The 20291-nt window shown below is 33.3% G+C and overlaps 3 protein-coding genes and 1 pseudogene across 3 annotated transcripts in view; all 4 read left to right on the top strand.

The window, feature by feature from the left end:
- The window catches only part of LOC137627438 (cuticle protein CP575-like), a 19189-nt gene extending 11714 nt beyond the window's left edge, over positions 1-7475 (top strand). The window contains exons 3-4 of the mRNA XM_068358524.1: positions 5862-5989; positions 7208-7475. Of these exons, the coding sequence (XP_068214625.1) occupies positions 5874-5989; positions 7208-7373 (282 nt within the window). The 5' untranslated portion in view covers positions 5862-5873 and the 3' untranslated portion in view covers positions 7374-7475. The remainder of the gene's footprint in view (positions 1-5861; positions 5990-7207) is intronic.
- A 2118-nt stretch (positions 7476-9593) lies between these two features.
- On the top strand, positions 9594-10403 carry LOC137627284 (E3 ubiquitin-protein ligase RNF146-B-like; annotated as a pseudogene).
- Positions 10404-13618: 3215 nt separating this feature from the next.
- Positions 13619-14796, top strand: LOC137627437 (uncharacterized). The gene is made up of 2 exons (XM_068358523.1): positions 13619-13740; positions 14335-14796. The coding sequence occupies exons 1-2, from the start codon at positions 13625-13627 to the stop codon at positions 14495-14497; spliced, it is 279 nt and encodes a 92-aa protein (XP_068214624.1). The 5' UTR covers positions 13619-13624; the 3' UTR covers positions 14498-14796.
- Positions 14797-17696: 2900 nt separating this feature from the next.
- LOC137627285 (putative CENPB DNA-binding domain-containing protein 1) lies at positions 17697-18092 on the top strand. Its single transcript, XM_068358366.1, has one exon. It carries the CDS (start codon positions 17697-17699, stop codon positions 18090-18092), a length of 396 nt encoding a protein of 131 aa, XP_068214467.1.
- The last annotated feature ends 2199 nt before the right edge of the window (positions 18093-20291 follow it).

A 20291-nucleotide genomic window follows, 5' to 3' on the forward strand; every position in this document is an offset into this window, starting at 1 on the left:
GGCCTTACTGAGACAACGGTATCCAACATTATCCATGATAACGACTGCAATGTTCGATACGTTACTGAAAAGGGTATGTCATCCGACGTTTCCACTATTGATGTGAAAATAGGCCTGATCTAGGATTAAAAGGAATGCTTATTATCCCTTTGGATAGAAACGCAGAATCATGGACAAGTTCCTACGAGCTCAGTGCTGATTCAAAAGAAGGAATGGTCTTTGAGGCCTTGGGTAAAAGACATCCCAATAAAAAGGACACTGCATTTGTTGTTAGTCATGAGTATTTTAACCAGTTCAAGAACATTTTTATTTTGTACAACATCAAAAGTCTTGGAGAAACTACTGCTGCTAATTCCTTATTCTTTACAAACTAATAGATGAATAACAAATTCATCTTGAATTCCAATATCGATAAGATGGACTTTTTTTGGAAGCGAATTCCCGATTTCTCATTGATTTCTAAGTGTGCAAGAGAGCCAACGATATTATTATTATTATTATTATTATTATTATTATTATTATTATTATTATTATTATTATTATTATTAATTGCTAAGCTACAACCCTAGTTGGAAAAGCAGGATACTATAAGCCCAGGGGCTCCAACAGGGAAAATAGCCCAGTGAGGAAAGGAAACAAGGAAAAATAAAATATATCAAGAACAGTAACAACATTAAATTAAATATCTCCTATATAAACTATGAAAACTTTAACAAAACAAGAGGAAGAGAAATAAGATAGAATAGTGTGCCCCGAGTGTACCCTCAGGCAAGAGAACTCTAACCCAAGGCAGTGGAAGACCCTGGTACAGAGGCTATGGCACTACCCAAGACTAGAGAACAATGGTTTGATTTTGGAGTGTCCTTCTCTTAGAAGAGCTGCTAACCATAGCTAAAGAGTCCCTTCCACCCTTACCAAGAGGAAAGTGGCCACTGAATAAATACAGTGCAATAAGCCCTTGGGTGAAGAAGAATTGTTTGATAGTCTCAGTGTTGTCATGTGTGTGAGGACAGAGGAGAATATGTAAAAATAGGCTAGAATATTCAGTGTGGGTGTAGGTGAATGGAAAATGAACCGTAACCAGAGAGAAGGATCCAATGTAGTACTGTCTGGCCAGTCAAAGGACCCCATGACTCTCTAGTGGTAGTATCTCAACGGGTGGCTGGTAAGTTAACATTAACGTTCGGGGTAACTTAGCGGACAAGGTCAAGCTGAAATCATTATTTTTCTACCATGCTATTAATTTCTGGGTCCTCAAAAACATTTCAAAGCCCACGCTTCCTGTGATTTTAATATCTAATCCGAGGGCATGGGTCAACATGGCCATTTTCGAAGAATGGTTCAATGGCCGTTTTATACGATCAGTTAAGGAGTATTGTAAGGTAAAGAAACTTTCTTTTAAGGTAATGTTGATCTTTGATAATGCACCCAGACATCCCATGCACCTGAACGATCTAGACCCAAATGTAAAAGTTGTTTTCTTGCCACACAACATTACCTCTCTTATACAGCCCATGGACCAAGGCTTCATGGTGATCTTCAAGCTGAACTATTTCTGGCGTACCTTACGCTAGCCAGTTGATGCTGCTTCGGCAGAGGATGGGATGAAGAACATTCGTGGGTTTTGGAAGGGCTATAATATTTATCAGGAGGTGTTAAGCATAAGTGCTTTTGGACAGTTGGTACTCAAATAGTAATGAATGGTGTATGAAAGAAACTATGCCCTTGTTTCGTTTATGATTTTAAAAGTTTTGATGAGACAATAAAACTTATATATAAACATTTGGTATTCCTTAGTACTGAACTTGAAATGGAGTTGGAAGAAGCCTTTGAACAGTTGATTGAGCGAGGCTTACTAGCAGCCATTAAGTAACGAGGAATTATTGAAGTTAGCAGAACCAAAAACCATACTGTCATGCTCTTCCACTAGCAACTAATTCCTTACTAGAAATTCCACCTTCTTTCCTGCTCAATAAGCAAGGGAGTCAGCGAAGTCATCTTAAAGGTAAAATGGTGATTTTTAGTGTGTAAACTTATTTACAGTTTCTTATACGGTAATATTGTATTATATCATCTCTCTCTCTCTCCCTCTCCCTCTACATTTCATTCAAACACAATCCGTACGGCAACTTATTGAAGCTTATAAATATAGGTATATTTTTTATATAACTATATATATATATATATATATATATATATATATATATATATACATACATACATATATATATATATATATATATATATATATGTATGTATATATATATGTATATATATATATATATGAATATATTTTTATATATATATATATATATATATATATATATATATATATATATATACGTATATATATATATATATATATATATATATATATATATATATATATAAATACATATATAAATATACATATAAATATATATATTAATTTATATATAAATATATATACATAAATATATACATATATATATACATATACATATATATATATATATATATATATATATATATATATATATATATATATATATATATATATACAGTATATATACATACATACATACATACATACATATATATATATATATATATATATATATATATATATATATATATATACATATACATATTTATATATATATATATATATATATATATATATATATATATATATATATACATTATATATACATTATATATACATATATATACATATACATATTTATATACATATACTGTATATATACACTGTATATATGTATATATCAAGACAAAATAGGCAAAGTAAAAAACCCTATTGGAGTTAGTGCTTTCTCATAAAACTGGAATATCAACTCCGATCCAGTTTTTAATTTCTCCTTCGGTGCTTCATTATCATTTTATTTATATGGAACGTTAGATTGGACTCATTCACTATTTGCTAAATATGCAATTATCCGATGTTGGCAGGCTTCATTGGTTTATTTCTAAACACCAATGTCATTAATTTCTATGGAACTAATAAAACGTATTAGAATGTTTAAGCATACAGTTAAGTAAACATACTAATTAGTAAGCAAAGAAAAAAGATGAAGTAATTTTCGTGATGATAAGATATCATTTTTTAATGAAAATTGTTCTGTTTTCATTTAAATTTTCAAATTTGCCTGTGGAAGAATTCTGGGTTTATCTGTTCTTTAATACAATTTCTATCATTTATGATTCGTTTTTCAAAGTATTATTTCTCGATGTTGATGTAGTTAACATTTCAGAAAAAACTGCTATCTAAATTTCATAACTTATCTCAAAAAGGTATTTAAACGATAATATATTTTGTTTTAGATTAGTGAATATAATAGCTACAGAAAATCTTTTTCGAAACTCTCTGCAAGAAGTCTTATGAATTGTAAAAGAAAATATAACCATTTCCTAAATTGAAAATACCAGTGAAAGTAGAAGTGTCATTGTTGTTCGATTCTTCAGACCTGATGCTAGTAAGGGGACGAGCAATATGTACTCTGCACACAAAAAGCAAAGAAAAAAAAAAAGATTCTAGTAAATAAAAAAGACCATAAAAGAAAATTGTGGCTATGAAAAGTTCAAATACTCGGAATCATTTCTCTTCCGTCTTTTAATTACTGGGAAATGAAGTTTTATGGATCTACACTATGTTAAACTGGGCTCTCATTTCTTAATGTCATTTTTTTTCTCATTCACGAAGTATGTTGTTTTGCTGTTCTGGCAATTAATTTATGCCGACAGCGTTTTTTTAATCAGGGAAGAACTTAACAACTAAGACCATTTTCTACTACGAGGATGTGATGTTTAAATTACTTTGGGCGTAAAATACTTTAGACTTGATTTTATTTGGCCATTACTGGTTTTGGGTAAAGATTGCTTCGGTCATATTTACTTTGGGTATAATATCTGGGGACTCTAAATAGTATGTCAAAAAGTATTCCAGGCATACAAAATTGAGCAATAATTACTTTGGTTATAGATCAGTTTAGGATTTGATTTATTTGTGCAATAAATATGCTTAATTTAGGCATATATTACTTGGGCAAGGATTGGAGGAGCTATGAATAGTAGTAGTAGTAGTAGTAGTAGTAGTAGTAGTAGTAGTAGTAGTAGTAGTAGAGAAAACAATATCAACCGGTAAAACTTATTTTCATCGGTGTGAAATTTAGGTAAAAAAGGTTTGCATTGAGGGCCTTGGTCATTACAACGACAGGTTATATGGGTAACTGAAATTAAAACTGAATATGCAATAGAAGTTCTTAAAGATAATAAACAGGAAATTATGTACATAAAACAAATTCTAAATTGGTATTGCCATAATGTTTTGTCTCGAATTCTCTACGTCAATAATTGGGTAACAAATTCTTATTACAGGAATCTACATTTACCATAGGTTTAAGTTTTTGATGAAGGCTGTGTCAATTTTTCTTTGGGAATAATTTTAATTATTAATTACAGACTAACATTTGTCAAAAATTTTCCAGCATCAAATCACGGATTTAATGATTTATGGGATTTGGTCTGGGGTTCGGGCAAAGGAGGCTATTTAGATCTGAAATGCAAGTAGGAAAAAATCTCCCAATTGCACCGTATAGTAGAAGTGAAAAGAAATGGATAGTTAGGTGCAAAAAAATTAGAAGGCTAAAAAGTAGGTGTAGCCTGGGTCTGAAGGGACACTGTCAAGATCCTTAAATATTACTTGCAGTTCGTCACGTATCTTAACATTGAAAGATTTGACTCAACTACGTATTTCGTCACGATGATAATTTAAGTATGTTAGTATCAGTTAATTATACAGATACTAGTGTACGCGACCCATCAATAACGGCGGCTAAATATTTAAGTAGATATGCACGAACAAGCAAAGATTATATATATATATATATATATATATATATATATATATATATATATGTATGTATATATATATATATATGCTATTTATAAGGGAGATAATGAAAACTCCCAGATATAGATGCAGTCAAGACTTCACTTACCTAAAATAACAAACTATCTAAGAAATCGTCCACGAGAGAATGGACCATTTCTGAGCATTATCTGGTTTTCATAAACTCCTTGACATTAAGATGCTTTTGATGCATAGAAAAAGAATCAAATGAAACTCTTCCTTGTCATAAGACGTCCTTCAAAACAATTACAATTTAGATCGAAATATTAGCTAAATGGCTTTATTGGGAATGGTCTAATTACGGGGTGTAATTGTGGGCAAAGGATGGATGACTCCAGGGTCAGGAATGGTGATGGTATATGGCGTTGGGTAGATATGAGTGTGGGGGGCGGGAGTTGGGTGTAAGATGGGTAAGTGGATGAATGAGCATCATGACGGTCGTGCATGAGGGGTATATAAGTAGAGAAATCGCAGTCTGGTGGTTATCACATCTCGAAGCAGCATCCAGCTAAGAGATACGTCTTAACGCGTTTGAATCATAGCGAATTATATCTCTGAGATACTTTCTTCTTATTTCTGGATAATGAAGTTCATAGTGAGTGGTATAGTTATATAAGGGCCTCTATTTATCATTTATTCTTATTTTCCCATGCAAAATTCTACCATTATCCAATTGAGAATTAAACATTTGACAATATTACTTTGCAAATACTAGATAATTCATGTTGAGCTATGTGACTTTAAATGAAGAAAACAGTGCAATGTTAAAAAAATAACATTAAAATATGACACACGAAGAATGATCGAATTTATTATTTTTTGCAAAACTTAAATTTCCAAAATAATTAATAGCAAGATTTTTCAATGACGAAAGAAAAACAAACGTAAGCTTCCTTATTACAATACAAGTGAAGTCACTTGTGGCCACATTCTAATAGACCATTCTTTACAGGTCCTCATTGCCATGGCCTGTGCCACCTGCCTTGTCCAGGCTACACCAACAATCCTTGACTTCGAAGGGGAGAGCCATTATCATAAACAAGAGGGAGACGCTGGGGATAAGGTGGAAGGTTATTACAGGTAAATCTCGCATAGGTGTATACTTTAAAAGTAGATATTCCATAAGTAATTTTTGCAGGTAATTACTTTACAGTTAAATGTTTATTAGGTAAATATCTTACAGGCAATTATTTTACAGGTAAATGAAAGGTAGGTATCTCACAATCAATTAATTCACAAGAGAATATTCCTCTAGTATGTATCGCAAAGGGTCTGCATGAATAATAAAGATTGACATCATACATGTACTTATTTTACAGGTATATATTTCATAGGTAAAACAGCGTAGGTCATGATTTGACAGGTAAAGATTTCTTGTGTAGATTTCATAAACACTGTATTTTCACATCAAAGACTTTACAAGTAAACAATGTAGAATGTTGAAATCACAAACAAGATATTACATTTACCATATTCTAGTCTAACAAGATTATCAATTTACATAATGCAGATTTTAATGAAGTTTGCCAGAAGTAATTGTTCTTAGAATAAGGGGAGGGGGAGGTCGGAATTAGATCGAGGTTATGTGAAAAAAAAAAAAATGGACAGTAAAGTAATAGGCTAAGTGTATACCGCGTAAAGACCGCTATGACCAGCACTCCCATGTCTTATGACAAATATAATTGATTTACCTTCTATGATAATTGACCACCATCGATGTAGCCCTTGGCTTATAAATATAATTCTTGCCATTTCTAAATATACACGATCAATATTCTATAATGAGAAGCTACCCTAGCCATCGGTACACTTTGTTCTATATTTTGCAGAATGTTAAGGAAAAATTCACATAAGAAATGTTTATTTTTATTATTTTCTGCAGCAAGTTTGATCCTTAACACAAAATCGCAAATTCTCTAAGGCGCTTTATCATCTAAATCATACTTTGAAAGTAGTATGAGTAATTTCGACTATAAATTGATATTTAAATTCGCCTCAATTGTATGCCATGCTTTGAAATTTAGAAAAAACCTCGTGTCTTTTGGTTTTCTGCAGCAAATCTGAGGCATCTCCTTCGATAAAGAAAATTTTTCCAATAGTTGAAAACCCACGAAAGAAAGGTCAGGTTTCCTGATAAGTGAGACGGTGGTATTCAAGACATTGAGGTGTCAACAAATATAAAAATGAAGAAAATAACATACTCACTTGTTACTTTTCTGTTATTGTCATGATTATTGTTAATCTTGTTATAAAATTTTTCATAGCACTATAATCAAAAGATCTTTTGAACATTCCCAGCTGGACTTCACCTGAAGGAGACCAGTTTTACGTCAAGTACATTGCTGACGAAGATGGTTATCGAGTGATTGACTCCAATGCCGTTCCCGTCAGCCACGGAGGAGTCAAAGCAGACGGAAATCAAGGATCCTTTGGAGGAGAAGAAGGAACAGCCAAAGGATTTTAACGGTTGAATACGTAGTTCCAACTAGTAATCCACATCAATTCACAGTTACTTTTTGAGCACCTGTTTACCTCACTATTACTTCCTTAATCAAGGTCATTCTAAACTTCCTTAATGCGTAATTTAGGTTTTGAAAACTCTCTCTTTCCATTCCAATGATCTAAAATATAAAAAACTAAAAAAAAAGAAAAAATATATCACATTTTCCTTAGTTACATTCTTGAGAGTTACTTGCCTAATGATAACTCTTTCTTTGATAGATTGGTATTCTTATACGATCTATATAATTGTTAACTTTTAATACTGTGCAACTTATGATTTTTATTTCATTCAAAATTGTTAAGCCAGTATTAGTGATAATCTATATATATATATATATATATATATATATATATATATAAATATATATATATATATATATATATATATATATATATATATATATATATATATATATATATATATGGTAATTTTTTTAATTATTGGTAAGTATCCGAAGTGACATTGTGTAAATGTAAGTCTAAATTTTTTAGAGGCAAGAGCAAAAATTTTATTTCTAATAAATGATTGTACCTAGCATTCCTTTGTTTTCGTTTTAAAAACTCTTAGCATTCATCATTTTCTCTCTTATATGAGCATTATCTGGATTCAAGGTCAATTACATTTAAAACTATGTATCATTGATATTTTCTTACATATAGGCCTACAACATACAAATATATTCACTATCACTCATGATTCTCATTTATTAAAGTAAGCCAGAAAATACTATATCGAATTTAATATGTCTCAGGAACACAAATCCAATAATGAAATTAATTTTATGATAAAAACTTTTGGTTGGGTATGTGTTCGAGCCTTTATAGAGTAGAAATTAAAATAATGGGTTGGATAGCCTTCACTCTGATTTCTGCTCGGCAAAGGGTAGAATCCTTACTCGTCCACATATTCTTATCATAAAATGAATTTACGCATGGATCTGTCATTCCAAGGCAAAGTGAATTCAATATCAAAAGAAATTTCTGGCTTGTTTATATACATCCAAATATTAATGATTACAACAAAACCCTCAAACGTAATAAAATACCAAAATCTTCGTTAACATAAATACCGAACAATATGAGAGGACCAAACCGATGGTATTAATCTACCAAAAGTATAACTTAAGATATCACAAAACATAATAAACAGAGGAGCACGACTGATAAAGGGTGTCCCACCTAGAGAAAAGATAATTCCTATACTAATTGATCTACATTGGCTGCCGATTAAAGCAGAACCGGTCGTCCAAAATATCTAAGAGAAATGCTACATTTTGTGCAGCCAACAAATCGTCCTGACACGAGAATAGTTACAGATGGTTTCAAACTATTAGAACCAAGATACGTGTCTACTGTAGGCTCTAGAGCCATTAAATGTGCGGCCCCGAGACTATAGAACAAGCTCCCACGAGACATCTGAATAATTGAAGATATTAAGGCTTTCAAGAGGAAACTGAGGACTTTCGTATTCTGTGAGTGTCTCGATAGTGATGATCTAACAGTAAGCGAGCAATACGTATTGTGAAATGTTAAATACTCCCGAATAAACATTATAAAATGACTGTAGAGGTCCTGTAGAGAGTATAGTTACCCTGCTGTACAAAACCAGATAAGCAGCCCTTAAAGTAAAATAAAAGTAATCTATATCGATACATTCATTAAAGGAGTAGTCAAAATCAGTATCGACTGCAATTCAGGAGAACAGCCTTCAGTACCAGTATATTTTGCACTACTAAAAACATTTCCAACATCGCTATATCATATCACAAGAAAGTTTTCAACTTCAATAGGTATCATAGTACATGAAAAAGGTTTTTAGTCAGTATTTTTTCAATTGTAAACTCACCTTTAATGTGTCCCTTTCTGAGTGTGGATACCTTAATGTGGTGAAAGCTTTACTAGTCAAGGCCACCAATACTACATTGGTTTGCTGTGTACGATCAGACAAAAATCTCCCACCTTCACTAATCCGCATTGGCCAGCATGGTGATGAAAACTGACCAAACCTTTCACATGAATTGACATGTATGAGGCCTTTGTACTGCAGTGGACTAGAAACGACTGCATTTGTTGTTGTTGTCGTTTGTTAACATTAATACATTTCCAAGCCAATTCTATGCTAAAAGTTATCCCTTATCGGAGGCAAAACCTAAGTGGGACTAAAACGGGAAAACGTTGGGACTTCAGACATGGCTGAGTCTTCAAATAAAGAAGAGTCGACTGCAGAAATCTTGAAGGAGAAGACAGAAGAGAACGAAGATACGACAGAGCCGACGAAAACACAGCCCTCACAACCAAAGATAGAAGAGGAAGAGGAACTAGAATATGCCGTTTGCCTTCAGAAATGTGTGCATCCTGTTCGCTTGCCATGCTCGCATATTTTCTGCTTTTTGAGTGTAAAGGGCGAAGCTAACCAGAGCAAACGTTGAGCCATGTGTCGACAAGAGATACCAGCAGATTTCCTTGATCACCCGACTCTTCTTTATGTTATTGAAATGGAAAAGGAGGAAATTCATCCTGGCAGATACCAATTATGAAGGTCGAAATGGTTGGTGACAGTATGATGGGCGGACAAGTCATGAATGCGAAGCAGCATGTGGTTCTGGTCAGCGTGCATGTGAAGTCCTTCTTGCTGGCTTTTTGTACTTCATTGATTTTGACAGGATGGTCCAGTTGAGACGTAACGATCCTAGCCGGAGACGTGGTATCAAGAGTGACCTCAGTTCTATTCCTAAGAAGGGTGTTGCTGGTATTAAACTTCCCAGCCAGTTGGAAGAAGAATTGTCTGCCCTTGATTCTGCTGCTCATGCAATTCATGTCCCATCTTCAGGGGATTCCAGTTTGAATCATGAATTTGGAGAAGGTCACTTAATGGGACCTTCTGCCAACAACAATGATTTATGCCCACCAAACACCCACGACGCCGAGCAATACTCCGCAGATGCCTCACACACCCAGTGCCACAAGCATTAGTAGTGGGTCACCTGAGTAACACAATGTTAATTTCAAAAGGCTATCAGGGTCCACTTAGATATATACAAAATAATCTTGTTTACATTTACTTATTTGTGTTGCAATGCTGGTAATTATCATTCAAAGAAATAGAAAGTGCATGGCAAACTTACAATAATTTGTCTTCTTGAATGACTTCATTCTATCCGTCTCGTTCGGAGGAAAAAGTTAGAGAAAAGCTCCTTAGAAATACTCGCCGATCATACTTTTAAATCTTATATTATGAAGGAATTCCTTCAAATTTTCCATATAAAACTTCATGCAGAACATCCAACATTCGTCAAATATATATTTCTATTTTCACATATAGTCTGGGCGATGACTAGATGCAACCTGGCTTTAAGACCCATATGAAATAGGTGCCAAGTCTTAATGCGATGGAGGCCAGGCGGAAAATGTTGAGCATTTTTTATATTCAAGACTGCTGCCATCTTCAAGAGGGATTAAGATTAACATATTTTGCACAACATTTTTATCAATATTTTGTCAACCGCAGAAAATGCCATTCTTATTCTGAAATATCTAGACTCATATGAACACAATAGGCTAAAAATAAATAAAAATGTACACACACATTATATACATACATTATATATATATATATATATATATATATATATATATATATATATATATATATATATATATATATATATATATATATATATATGTCGTATATCATCCTCATCAATCGTAACTAGTCCACTGTAGGACAAACACCTCAGACATGCCCTTCCACTCGCGTCTGTTTATGGTATTTTTATACCAGTGTATACTCGCACATTTTCTTAGCTTGTCAATCCATCGTCACTTCTTTTCTCCCCTGCTTCGTTCGTAACCTCTAGCGAATGATAGATATACATACATATATATATATATATATATATATATATATATATGTATATATATATATATATATATATATATATATATATATATATTATGTATATATAGATTAGTATATGCATACAAAAGAGCACCAACAACAATTTACAATAATATAATGGGATACACTCTGCCCCTTAGTTATAAAGTTTACCATTTAGGAAGTTATTCAGAAATAGATATATTTCTTATATGTGGTGTTCACATCAACATAACAATATGAATTATGATACTCTCCAAAATATAACGGCATATAATTATCGTCTTAATTCTGACGTTAACTCTATACAACATAATACTCATGAGTTGATTCTGTTTCTCTAATTTCGACTGTATTATAACTAATTAATGAGTCAGTGACAAGACGACCAGAGTTGATGTTGATGAGGACACTTTCGAGGTTTTGCCCATATAAAAGATATCACTGTAAGTAGTCAAAGCTTCTCGAAGCTGTACCTGTCTACAGCATATTCTTGGAGTCAGATGATTTGTTCCTCTTTGTGAAAGATAATGGCTGGCCGAGTTTCCCTCCCACCCTTCATATCTTGGTCATGATTTGTGCCAGTGTGCTGTATAAAAATTCCCAGATTGCCAGCGTAGATTCATTGCGAGTTGAGCTAATAATTCTAGAAGGGGAATAGCCCAAGCACATGTATGTAGTTTCTATAAAAAGATCTGGCCATACTCCATTCTAGAGGCCACCCTGGTTAATGCATATTGGTGAATTTTCTTTCCAGTTCATGGGGCGATTGCTGGATGGAACGAACGTAATACATTCCATAGCGAGTATAATGGAAGTGTCCAGTATTAGAGAAATATTATAAAAAGAATTTCACTGTATATAAATGGAGAAGCCAATCACCAACTCTCTCTGCTATACTGAATGTCGTGATAATGAACACAAGTAGAATGAGACAATCAACCCGCAGTTATTTTGCCTTACTGCATAGGCTTAAAGCAGCTAAAGTTAGTTTAGTTCCTCCATTTTCAGCAAGCCAGTACAAATCAGAGAGGGCCTCAAGTCCAACATCTTTTATTGTAAAATCTACTATTTAGGCATTGAAAATTTATTTCCTTATAGAATTATGAATAATTTATAACATTTTTAGTTGATAGAAGATAGTTTAAAATTAGCTTTGTTAGATTATTTTTTCTTATATGAATTTCTTGTTAATGATCGAGGTGAATGAAAGTTACCAATGGAACAGCAGCTGAGCACATGACTGTTATCAATCATTTCTATTAAAGGGAAGGATTATTTAAGAGAATGAATAAGGATCATGAGATATTAATACAAAATATCAATAACGATGATAAAGATTTTTCTACAAAAAAAAAAAAAAAAAAAAAATTACCAACTCTCTACTAACAGAAGGTTGTTTTTATGTCCACGAAGTTCATAAATATTGCCAAATACCGGAACTATGCAGAGTCTAGTACACGCAAATTCATAGCCCACCAAAAAGCCCTTGGCATTAACAATGTTTTGAAGCATAAAAACAGAATTAAATGATACTTTTACTTATCAGCGAAACGTCCTTCGAGTCAAAGATTTCTGGACGATGAGTATGTCAATGGATTTACTGGCAGATGAGGAAGGTCAGGTACTCGGTGGTTGATTGGGAGAAGCAGATTATTTGAGAGTAGATGAAGGGCGGGGGTTGGGGGTTGGTTATTGTCTTAGAGGAAAAATAGTATTCATCCTCCTAGGTTATTGTAGGCTTAGGGTGAATGAATGGGAGGGGGGGGGGGGGGCACCATGAGGGTTCTTCACGAAGCAGAGTATAAAATCAAAGCGACCGAGGTCTGGTGTCTATTACAGATCATCGCGTCTTCCAGTTAGATCACTTCGTACTCGGCTGTTGAAATCAGAAAAAAATGAAATACGCTGTAAGTAAAGTTTATATCTTGTGGTTGATTATGGCTAGGTTATGAATAAATAACCATTGCCGTATTGACATAAAAAGAGAATCCTATAATATGTTTAGACAAACCTAGAGGGCATATTACAGACTAACATATTTGTAACAACTACATAATCTATGTTGAGAAATTTATTTTTCTGTTAAAGGCCACAGCATGAAGAACCAATAGTAGCCTTTTTATGATATATTCTAAAATAAAAACATGAATTAGGTGTTATCATTAAATTATCTTAGTTACCTGATTTTGTTATTTGAAGTCAATTAAACATGATTTCTATCCTAGCCATATGATAATATAAATTCATTTCAGAATGCATATTAGAATAAAAGTTTGATATTGTTAATGCTTTGCATTTCTAAAAAGGTTAATTGTTTACAGCTGTTTATAACAATGGTATGCGTTGTTTGCCTTGTCAAAACTGCTCCGACGGTCCTCGACTTCGAGGGAAATGACCATTATCATAAACAAGAGGAAGATTCAGGAGATAGAGTAGAAGGATATTACAGGTAAACAAATCGGTAATTATTTTTGGTACATAGGCACTGAAGATTACTTGATTAGTAGAAAGCAAATACAGGTTGAATACGCTATAATTATATATAACATAAATTAGTATTTTACACTAAATATTTCACAAAAAATATTATATAGCAAATATTTTCCATGTGAATAGTTCACATGTAATTTTTCACAGGGAAGCTACTGTAGACATAACAAGGATGAACATTTTAATATCCTGATAATCTATATGGTTAAAGGACTTATAACTTCTTCACTACACACACACACACACACACACACACACACACACACACACACACACACACACACACATATATATATATATATATATATATATATATATATATATATATATATATATTCAGATATGGCGCAAATCTTGACTAAATTAAGAAGTATTTGTCCTAAATCTCATATTGGACAGAAGATAGTATCTCTTGTAATGTTAATCTATTACCTGTCTTGGTTAAAAATGTATATTTAATAGAGGCATATTGATATAAAGTAAATGCAGTTGTTATTTCCATTACGTATTTTGCGTCATAATTCGATAATGAAATAATTTTGAAATATTCCAGTTGGACTTCACCTGAAGGGGACGAGTTTTACGTCAAGTACATTGCTGACGAAGATGGTTACAGAGTGGTCGATTCCAACGCCGTTCCCGTCAGCCACGATGGAGTCAAAGCGGACGGGAATCAAGGATCCTTTGGAGGAGAAGGAACAGGCAAAGAATACTGAGAATTCCTACTTCTCTAATTAGGAATGCCAACTTGCCCTTTTCGTATATTACATAGTTAATTGTAGTTTACCCTTGTATTTGCTAACCAAGTGGTTAATTATTTCTATTGAACTTAGTTAATGTCATTTTTTTTTATACATTTACGTGTTATTCCCATTCAGTATAGATCTTTTGGTCTGTATTTGACAACAATGTTTACTTTACTAGTTCTTTGCATTGCATTTCTTTATTATATATTTGTTGTAAGTATTGATATTTTATAACCATTTTAACGTCGAGGTCTTCCATTTATACAATAATATAGAATATTTGTATAGTTTTTGAGATGTAATCACAATACAATATCAATGAAAATATGATTGGCGTTTTTATCATAAAAGTATAAAGCATTTATTTTCGATAGACAATATTGTCCATTTTTTTTTTTTTTTTTAAATCTTTCTTAGATTTTCACAAATCACCAGGTATTTCTTAAATGTTATTTGTCTAGGGTCCTGTTATTTTTTCCTAATTTTGTGATGCTAAAGAGTCATGTTGTACTTTTCATAATCATAATCCACTTTTGATTGTGAACAGAAGTCCAAGAAATCAAATCATCATCCATTTAATTCTTTGGTTCTTACATCTCCCAAATGATATCAACCATAGATGGTTACTTACTCAATTGATAAGGGAGAAGTAAAAGTAATTATATTTATCGCGTAAAGCAAAAAAAAAAAAAAAAAAAAAAAAACTGAAAAGAACCTGAAATATTTGATGTAATTCAGGATTTTTAAAAAAATCTCAAATGGTCAATAGCATCACAGACCTTGCAGCATAGAAAAATATGTTTAGATTTACCAATCAATCGGCCTTTTTCATAACATTTGATTTCAATGGAATAAACTGACTAACGGTTGGTAAACACTTGGTCCACTCCTGTTTTACTTTCCACAATAGCACCAGGCTGTGAATGGTTATTGTTTCCTTACGATAAATGCAATAAATTACATCATGATACATCTCTCTCTCTCTCTCTCTCTCTCTCTCTCTCTCTCTCTCTCTCTCTTTATATATATATATATGTATATATATATATATATATATTCATATATACATATAAATATATATATATATATATATATATACATATATATAAATATACATATATATATATATATATATATACATATATATAAAACTTACAGCAGTCTGTAAGGCTCAGATGCGATTTAATGCAAGGAAAGATGAAAATACTGACAAAATCCCGACCATTTTTTTCTCTACGACTCATCTAAATGACTGATATATTGATAGAGATTTATAATATATATATATATATATATATATATATAGTACAGGGAGAATACGAACATATATAGAAGCATTTATCATTTATAAATTGAAAACATTTAAAATTTAAGCGCCCAATCCATCCACCCCCACCCGTATTTGGGATAACGCTCCTTCATGGGCGTAGATCATATCCCATTAGCTGATGTGGGAGTGTCTTAATTAAAAATTAAATCTCCAGGTGTCTCTAGACCTAGAGGCAATTACCTAAAAAATTTCCTTCTAATAAAAGTTTTCTTGAATAATCTTGCATATCCATGTTTATACAAAAACGTTTATTTGCACATGTACAAAAAAACATATGCACTTATATACGCACACAGAAATATATAAATATATACAGTATAAATACAGGTATATTTGTATACATACAGACATATATATATATATATATATATGTATATATATATATATATATATATACACACACACACACACATATATATATATATATATATATATACACATATGTATGTATATATATATATGCACAGATATATATAACAATGACATTTTTTGATATAGGCAAAAGGTAAGAATTGGAGGATGATAATAATGTTATCCGTGTTTCTATCATATCGCTAATTATATTTACAGTTGAATATTTCATTTACTGTTGAGTTAATGTAATCTAGGTTTTTTTTAAGTGAAGAGGCTAAGGGGAAAATGCAAATCAATGCTCTTTTCTTCTTCAGTACCGAGAAAGAATAATAATAATAATAATAATAATAATAATAATAATAATAATAATAATAATAATAATAATAATAATAATAATAATAAAATTCGCGAAAAGGGTTGAGCACATCATCATAGGGAGCGACAGACCTGTATCTCTTGTGAAGAAATCCCCCCTATATAATAATGATCAAGTATCTGGCTAAATACATGAATTTATATTTCCGTCACATTAGGCAGCAGTCACTCGGAAACAACAATCACCTACAAGTTTCCCAAACTGTTAGGAAATGGAGAGAGGGTAGGTTGAATCTGTGTTTCTGTGTGTGTGTGTTTAAGTGCCTATATATCTATATATTTAGCAGTAATTTTTACCCAATTGCGTTTATTAGTGTTATGAGAGGCAGGAGAAATATACATGGAAAGAAAGGACGCAAACCTATGATCTATAGAAATAAAAGTATTGATTCTAAAATTCCAATGAGTACTCTTATTTCTATTGGTCATAGGTTTGAATTCTTAAAGGAATTTCCTTATGGATCGGAGATCTCATACAAAAGCGAATTCGATAAAAAAGTTTATTTCCGGTCTATTGGATATACAGTATATATATATACATATATATATATATATATATATATATGTATATATATATATAGGCCTATATATATATATATATATATATAGGCATATATATATATATATGTATATATATATATATATATATATATATATGTATATATATATATATATATACATATATATATATATATATATATTCAAACCTCTTGATACGAAAGAATTGTCTTATGAAATTTTCACTTTACGAAAGGAGATGCGAAGAATTTTACGATTCAGATTACGAAAAATTTTCGGACAACAAAAGGCGCTACGGGGTGGGAGCCCGACCGTATCCGAGACGGATTTTAAAATTCGCGTGCTGCCAGCCCGTAAACTCTCTACCATCCTCCTGCGTTCCCATTGGTTATCTCCCTACTTGGATGCTAGTTACCACCATGAGATCCTGCTCTCCTATTGATCGGCCTCTACTGTTCTGTATCCCATCGTTTATCTTTTCGTTCCGGCAACGGTATTGTACGTATTCACTTAGTGTTTGTGATTTTACTTTCATAACAATTTTACAGTACGAACTGTTATCGTGTGTGATATTACGTTACATCATTAGCCATGGGTCCCAGGAAAGCCGCTGATGTCAAGGGAGAGAAGAGGATGATGCTTTCCATGAGGATGAATATGGAAATGATAAAAAAATATGAGGCTGGTATGCTGCTAAGTCTGCTAACGAAGGAATATAGCCGAAATCCGTCTACTATAGGAACGATCCTGAAGCAGAAGGAAGCTATCAAAGAAGCAACACCTTCTAAGGGCGTGACTGTTTTCTCCAGCAAGAGGAGTCACATCCATGATGGGATGGACAGATTGCTGCTTTTCTGGAGAAAGGACAAAGAAATGGCTGGAGACACTATCACCAAAGAGATAATCTGCGAGAAACCCAGTGCCATTTTCGGTGATCTCATGCTTGCTCAGGCCGAAGCTAACGCAGGAAAAGGAACAACGAAGTAGGCACCCCCAGAATTCAAGGCGTCTCGTGAGTGGTTTAAAAAACTTAAGAGACACTCAGGCATTCATTCGGTGGTGCGTCATGGAGAGGCTGCAAGCTCGGACGAAAGCGGCCGAAGCCTTTGTTAAGACGTTCGACGAGTTGACTGTCCGGGAAGGCTAAAGTCCCCAACAAGTCTTCAATTGCGACGAGACTGGGCTTTTTTGGAAAAAAAAGGCCTCATCAAACGTACATCACGGCAGAAGAAAAGAGGCTACCTGGGCATAAGCCTATGAAGGACAGGCTTACCTTTGCACTCTGTGCAAATGCCAGTGGGGATTGCAAGGTGAAGCCCCTGCTGGTGTATCACTCCGATACTCCTCGAACCTTCAAGACCCACAAAGTCACTAAGGAAAATCTAAACTTGTGGAGGGCTAATGGAAACGCCTGAGTAACAAGACAATTGCTTATCGAGTGGATTTGTTTTGGCCCGACTGTGAAAAAGTATTTGGAAGAGAAGCGTCCCCTTTGAAATGCCTGCTGGTGCTGGACAATGCCCTTGCTCACCATCCTTCCTCCCCCCTTCCTTAAAGATATTGTAGCACAATATTCCTCTCCTCCAGCCCATGGACCAGCAAGTGATTTCAAACTTCAAGAAGCTTTATACGAAATATCTCTTCAAGAGATGTTTTGAAATCATTGAGAGCACAAACCTCACGTTTCGTCAATTTTGGAAGGAGCATTTTGATATACTGTGATATGCCTCAAAATGATCGATCAAGCTTGGCAGGAGATTTCGAGGCGCACCTTAAACTCTGCTTGGAAGAAGCTGTGGCCTGATGCCGTCTCTGCACGAGATTTTGAGGGCTTCCACTCAGGCCAAACTGAAAATGATTCCGAAAATGTTAACGATTCTAAGCCTGTTGCTCACTCTGAAGTTGCTGAGATCGTTACACTCGGGAAGTCCATGGATATGGAAGTTGATGAGGCCGACATTGATGAGCTTATCGAGGAGCACCAAGATGAACTTACGACGGATGACCTGAAGTGAACGTAGTTCAGGAAGAGTACAGCAAGGGGGAGGAGGATGATCCACTGACATTGGCAGAAATTAAGGAGGATCTAAGTGGCTACTTTAAAATAGTGGCTCTCATAGAAAAGAGACACCCAGAAAAACTTCTCGCAGGTCATGTGCTTGAGCACTGTAATGACGTTTGCCCGAGTCATTTCAGGAAAATTTTAAGAAACAGGTAGTAAAAAGTTTCTTTGGACGATTATTTTAGAAAATGGCCTTCGGTAAAAGCACACCAAGGGCCAGTTAATAAACGAAAGAAAAGTGGCAATGATGGAGAAAATAAGAAGCGTAATTAGATTTAGAAAATACAAAATGTAAAGTAAAAAAAAATAATACAAAATATTTTTTTTTTTATTCTAAGTTTATCGTAAAGGTACGTGGTAATATTTCCTGTCATTTGTAAATGCGTTTCCTAAAATTAAGTGTTAATGTTTTCTGTCATTTATAAATCTGTTTTGTAAAGTTAAGTTTTAACGTTATCTGCCACTTGTAAAGGTTTTTCCACCGTTTTCATCCTCCTCTACTGCCCCGCACTTCATCGCCTCACTCCAAAATTAAGGTTCTACATTTTTTTTACTGTATTTTTACTGTTTGTTCTAATTAAACACTTCTTTTACAGATTATCAATGTTAATTCATCAATAAATGATCAAATTACAGTACTTTTCATATATTTAGTACTGTTTAGTGGTGTATATCATTTTTATAATCATTTACTGTGGTGTTTTTCTAGGGTCTGGAACGAATTAGGCTATTTACATGTAAAAAGGGCCTCGCAACACAAAAAAATCACTTTACGAAAGCCCTTACGGAACCAATTAATTTAGTGTTATGAGGCATTACTGTATATATATATATATATATATATATATATATATATATATATACATATATATATATATATGCCTATACACATACAGCAACAACAATAAATTCAGCCTTTCTAGTCCACTGCAGGTCATCCCCAAGCTAACCCGTACGGATTGATGATGATAGGATATTTTTGTAGGATCGCTAACAGCAAACCAACCTAGTACGGGTGGACTTGGCTATTACACCTTTGCTGGTTGTGGCGATACACAAACCCTTTTACCACGTTAAGGTATCCCCATGAACGAAGAACAAAGATAGACAGAACATTAAATTAT

This window comes from Palaemon carinicauda, chromosome 35, assembly GCF_036898095.1.
Source record: "Palaemon carinicauda isolate YSFRI2023 chromosome 35, ASM3689809v2, whole genome shotgun sequence".
NCBI lineage: Eukaryota > Metazoa > Arthropoda > Malacostraca > Decapoda > Palaemonidae > Palaemon > Palaemon carinicauda.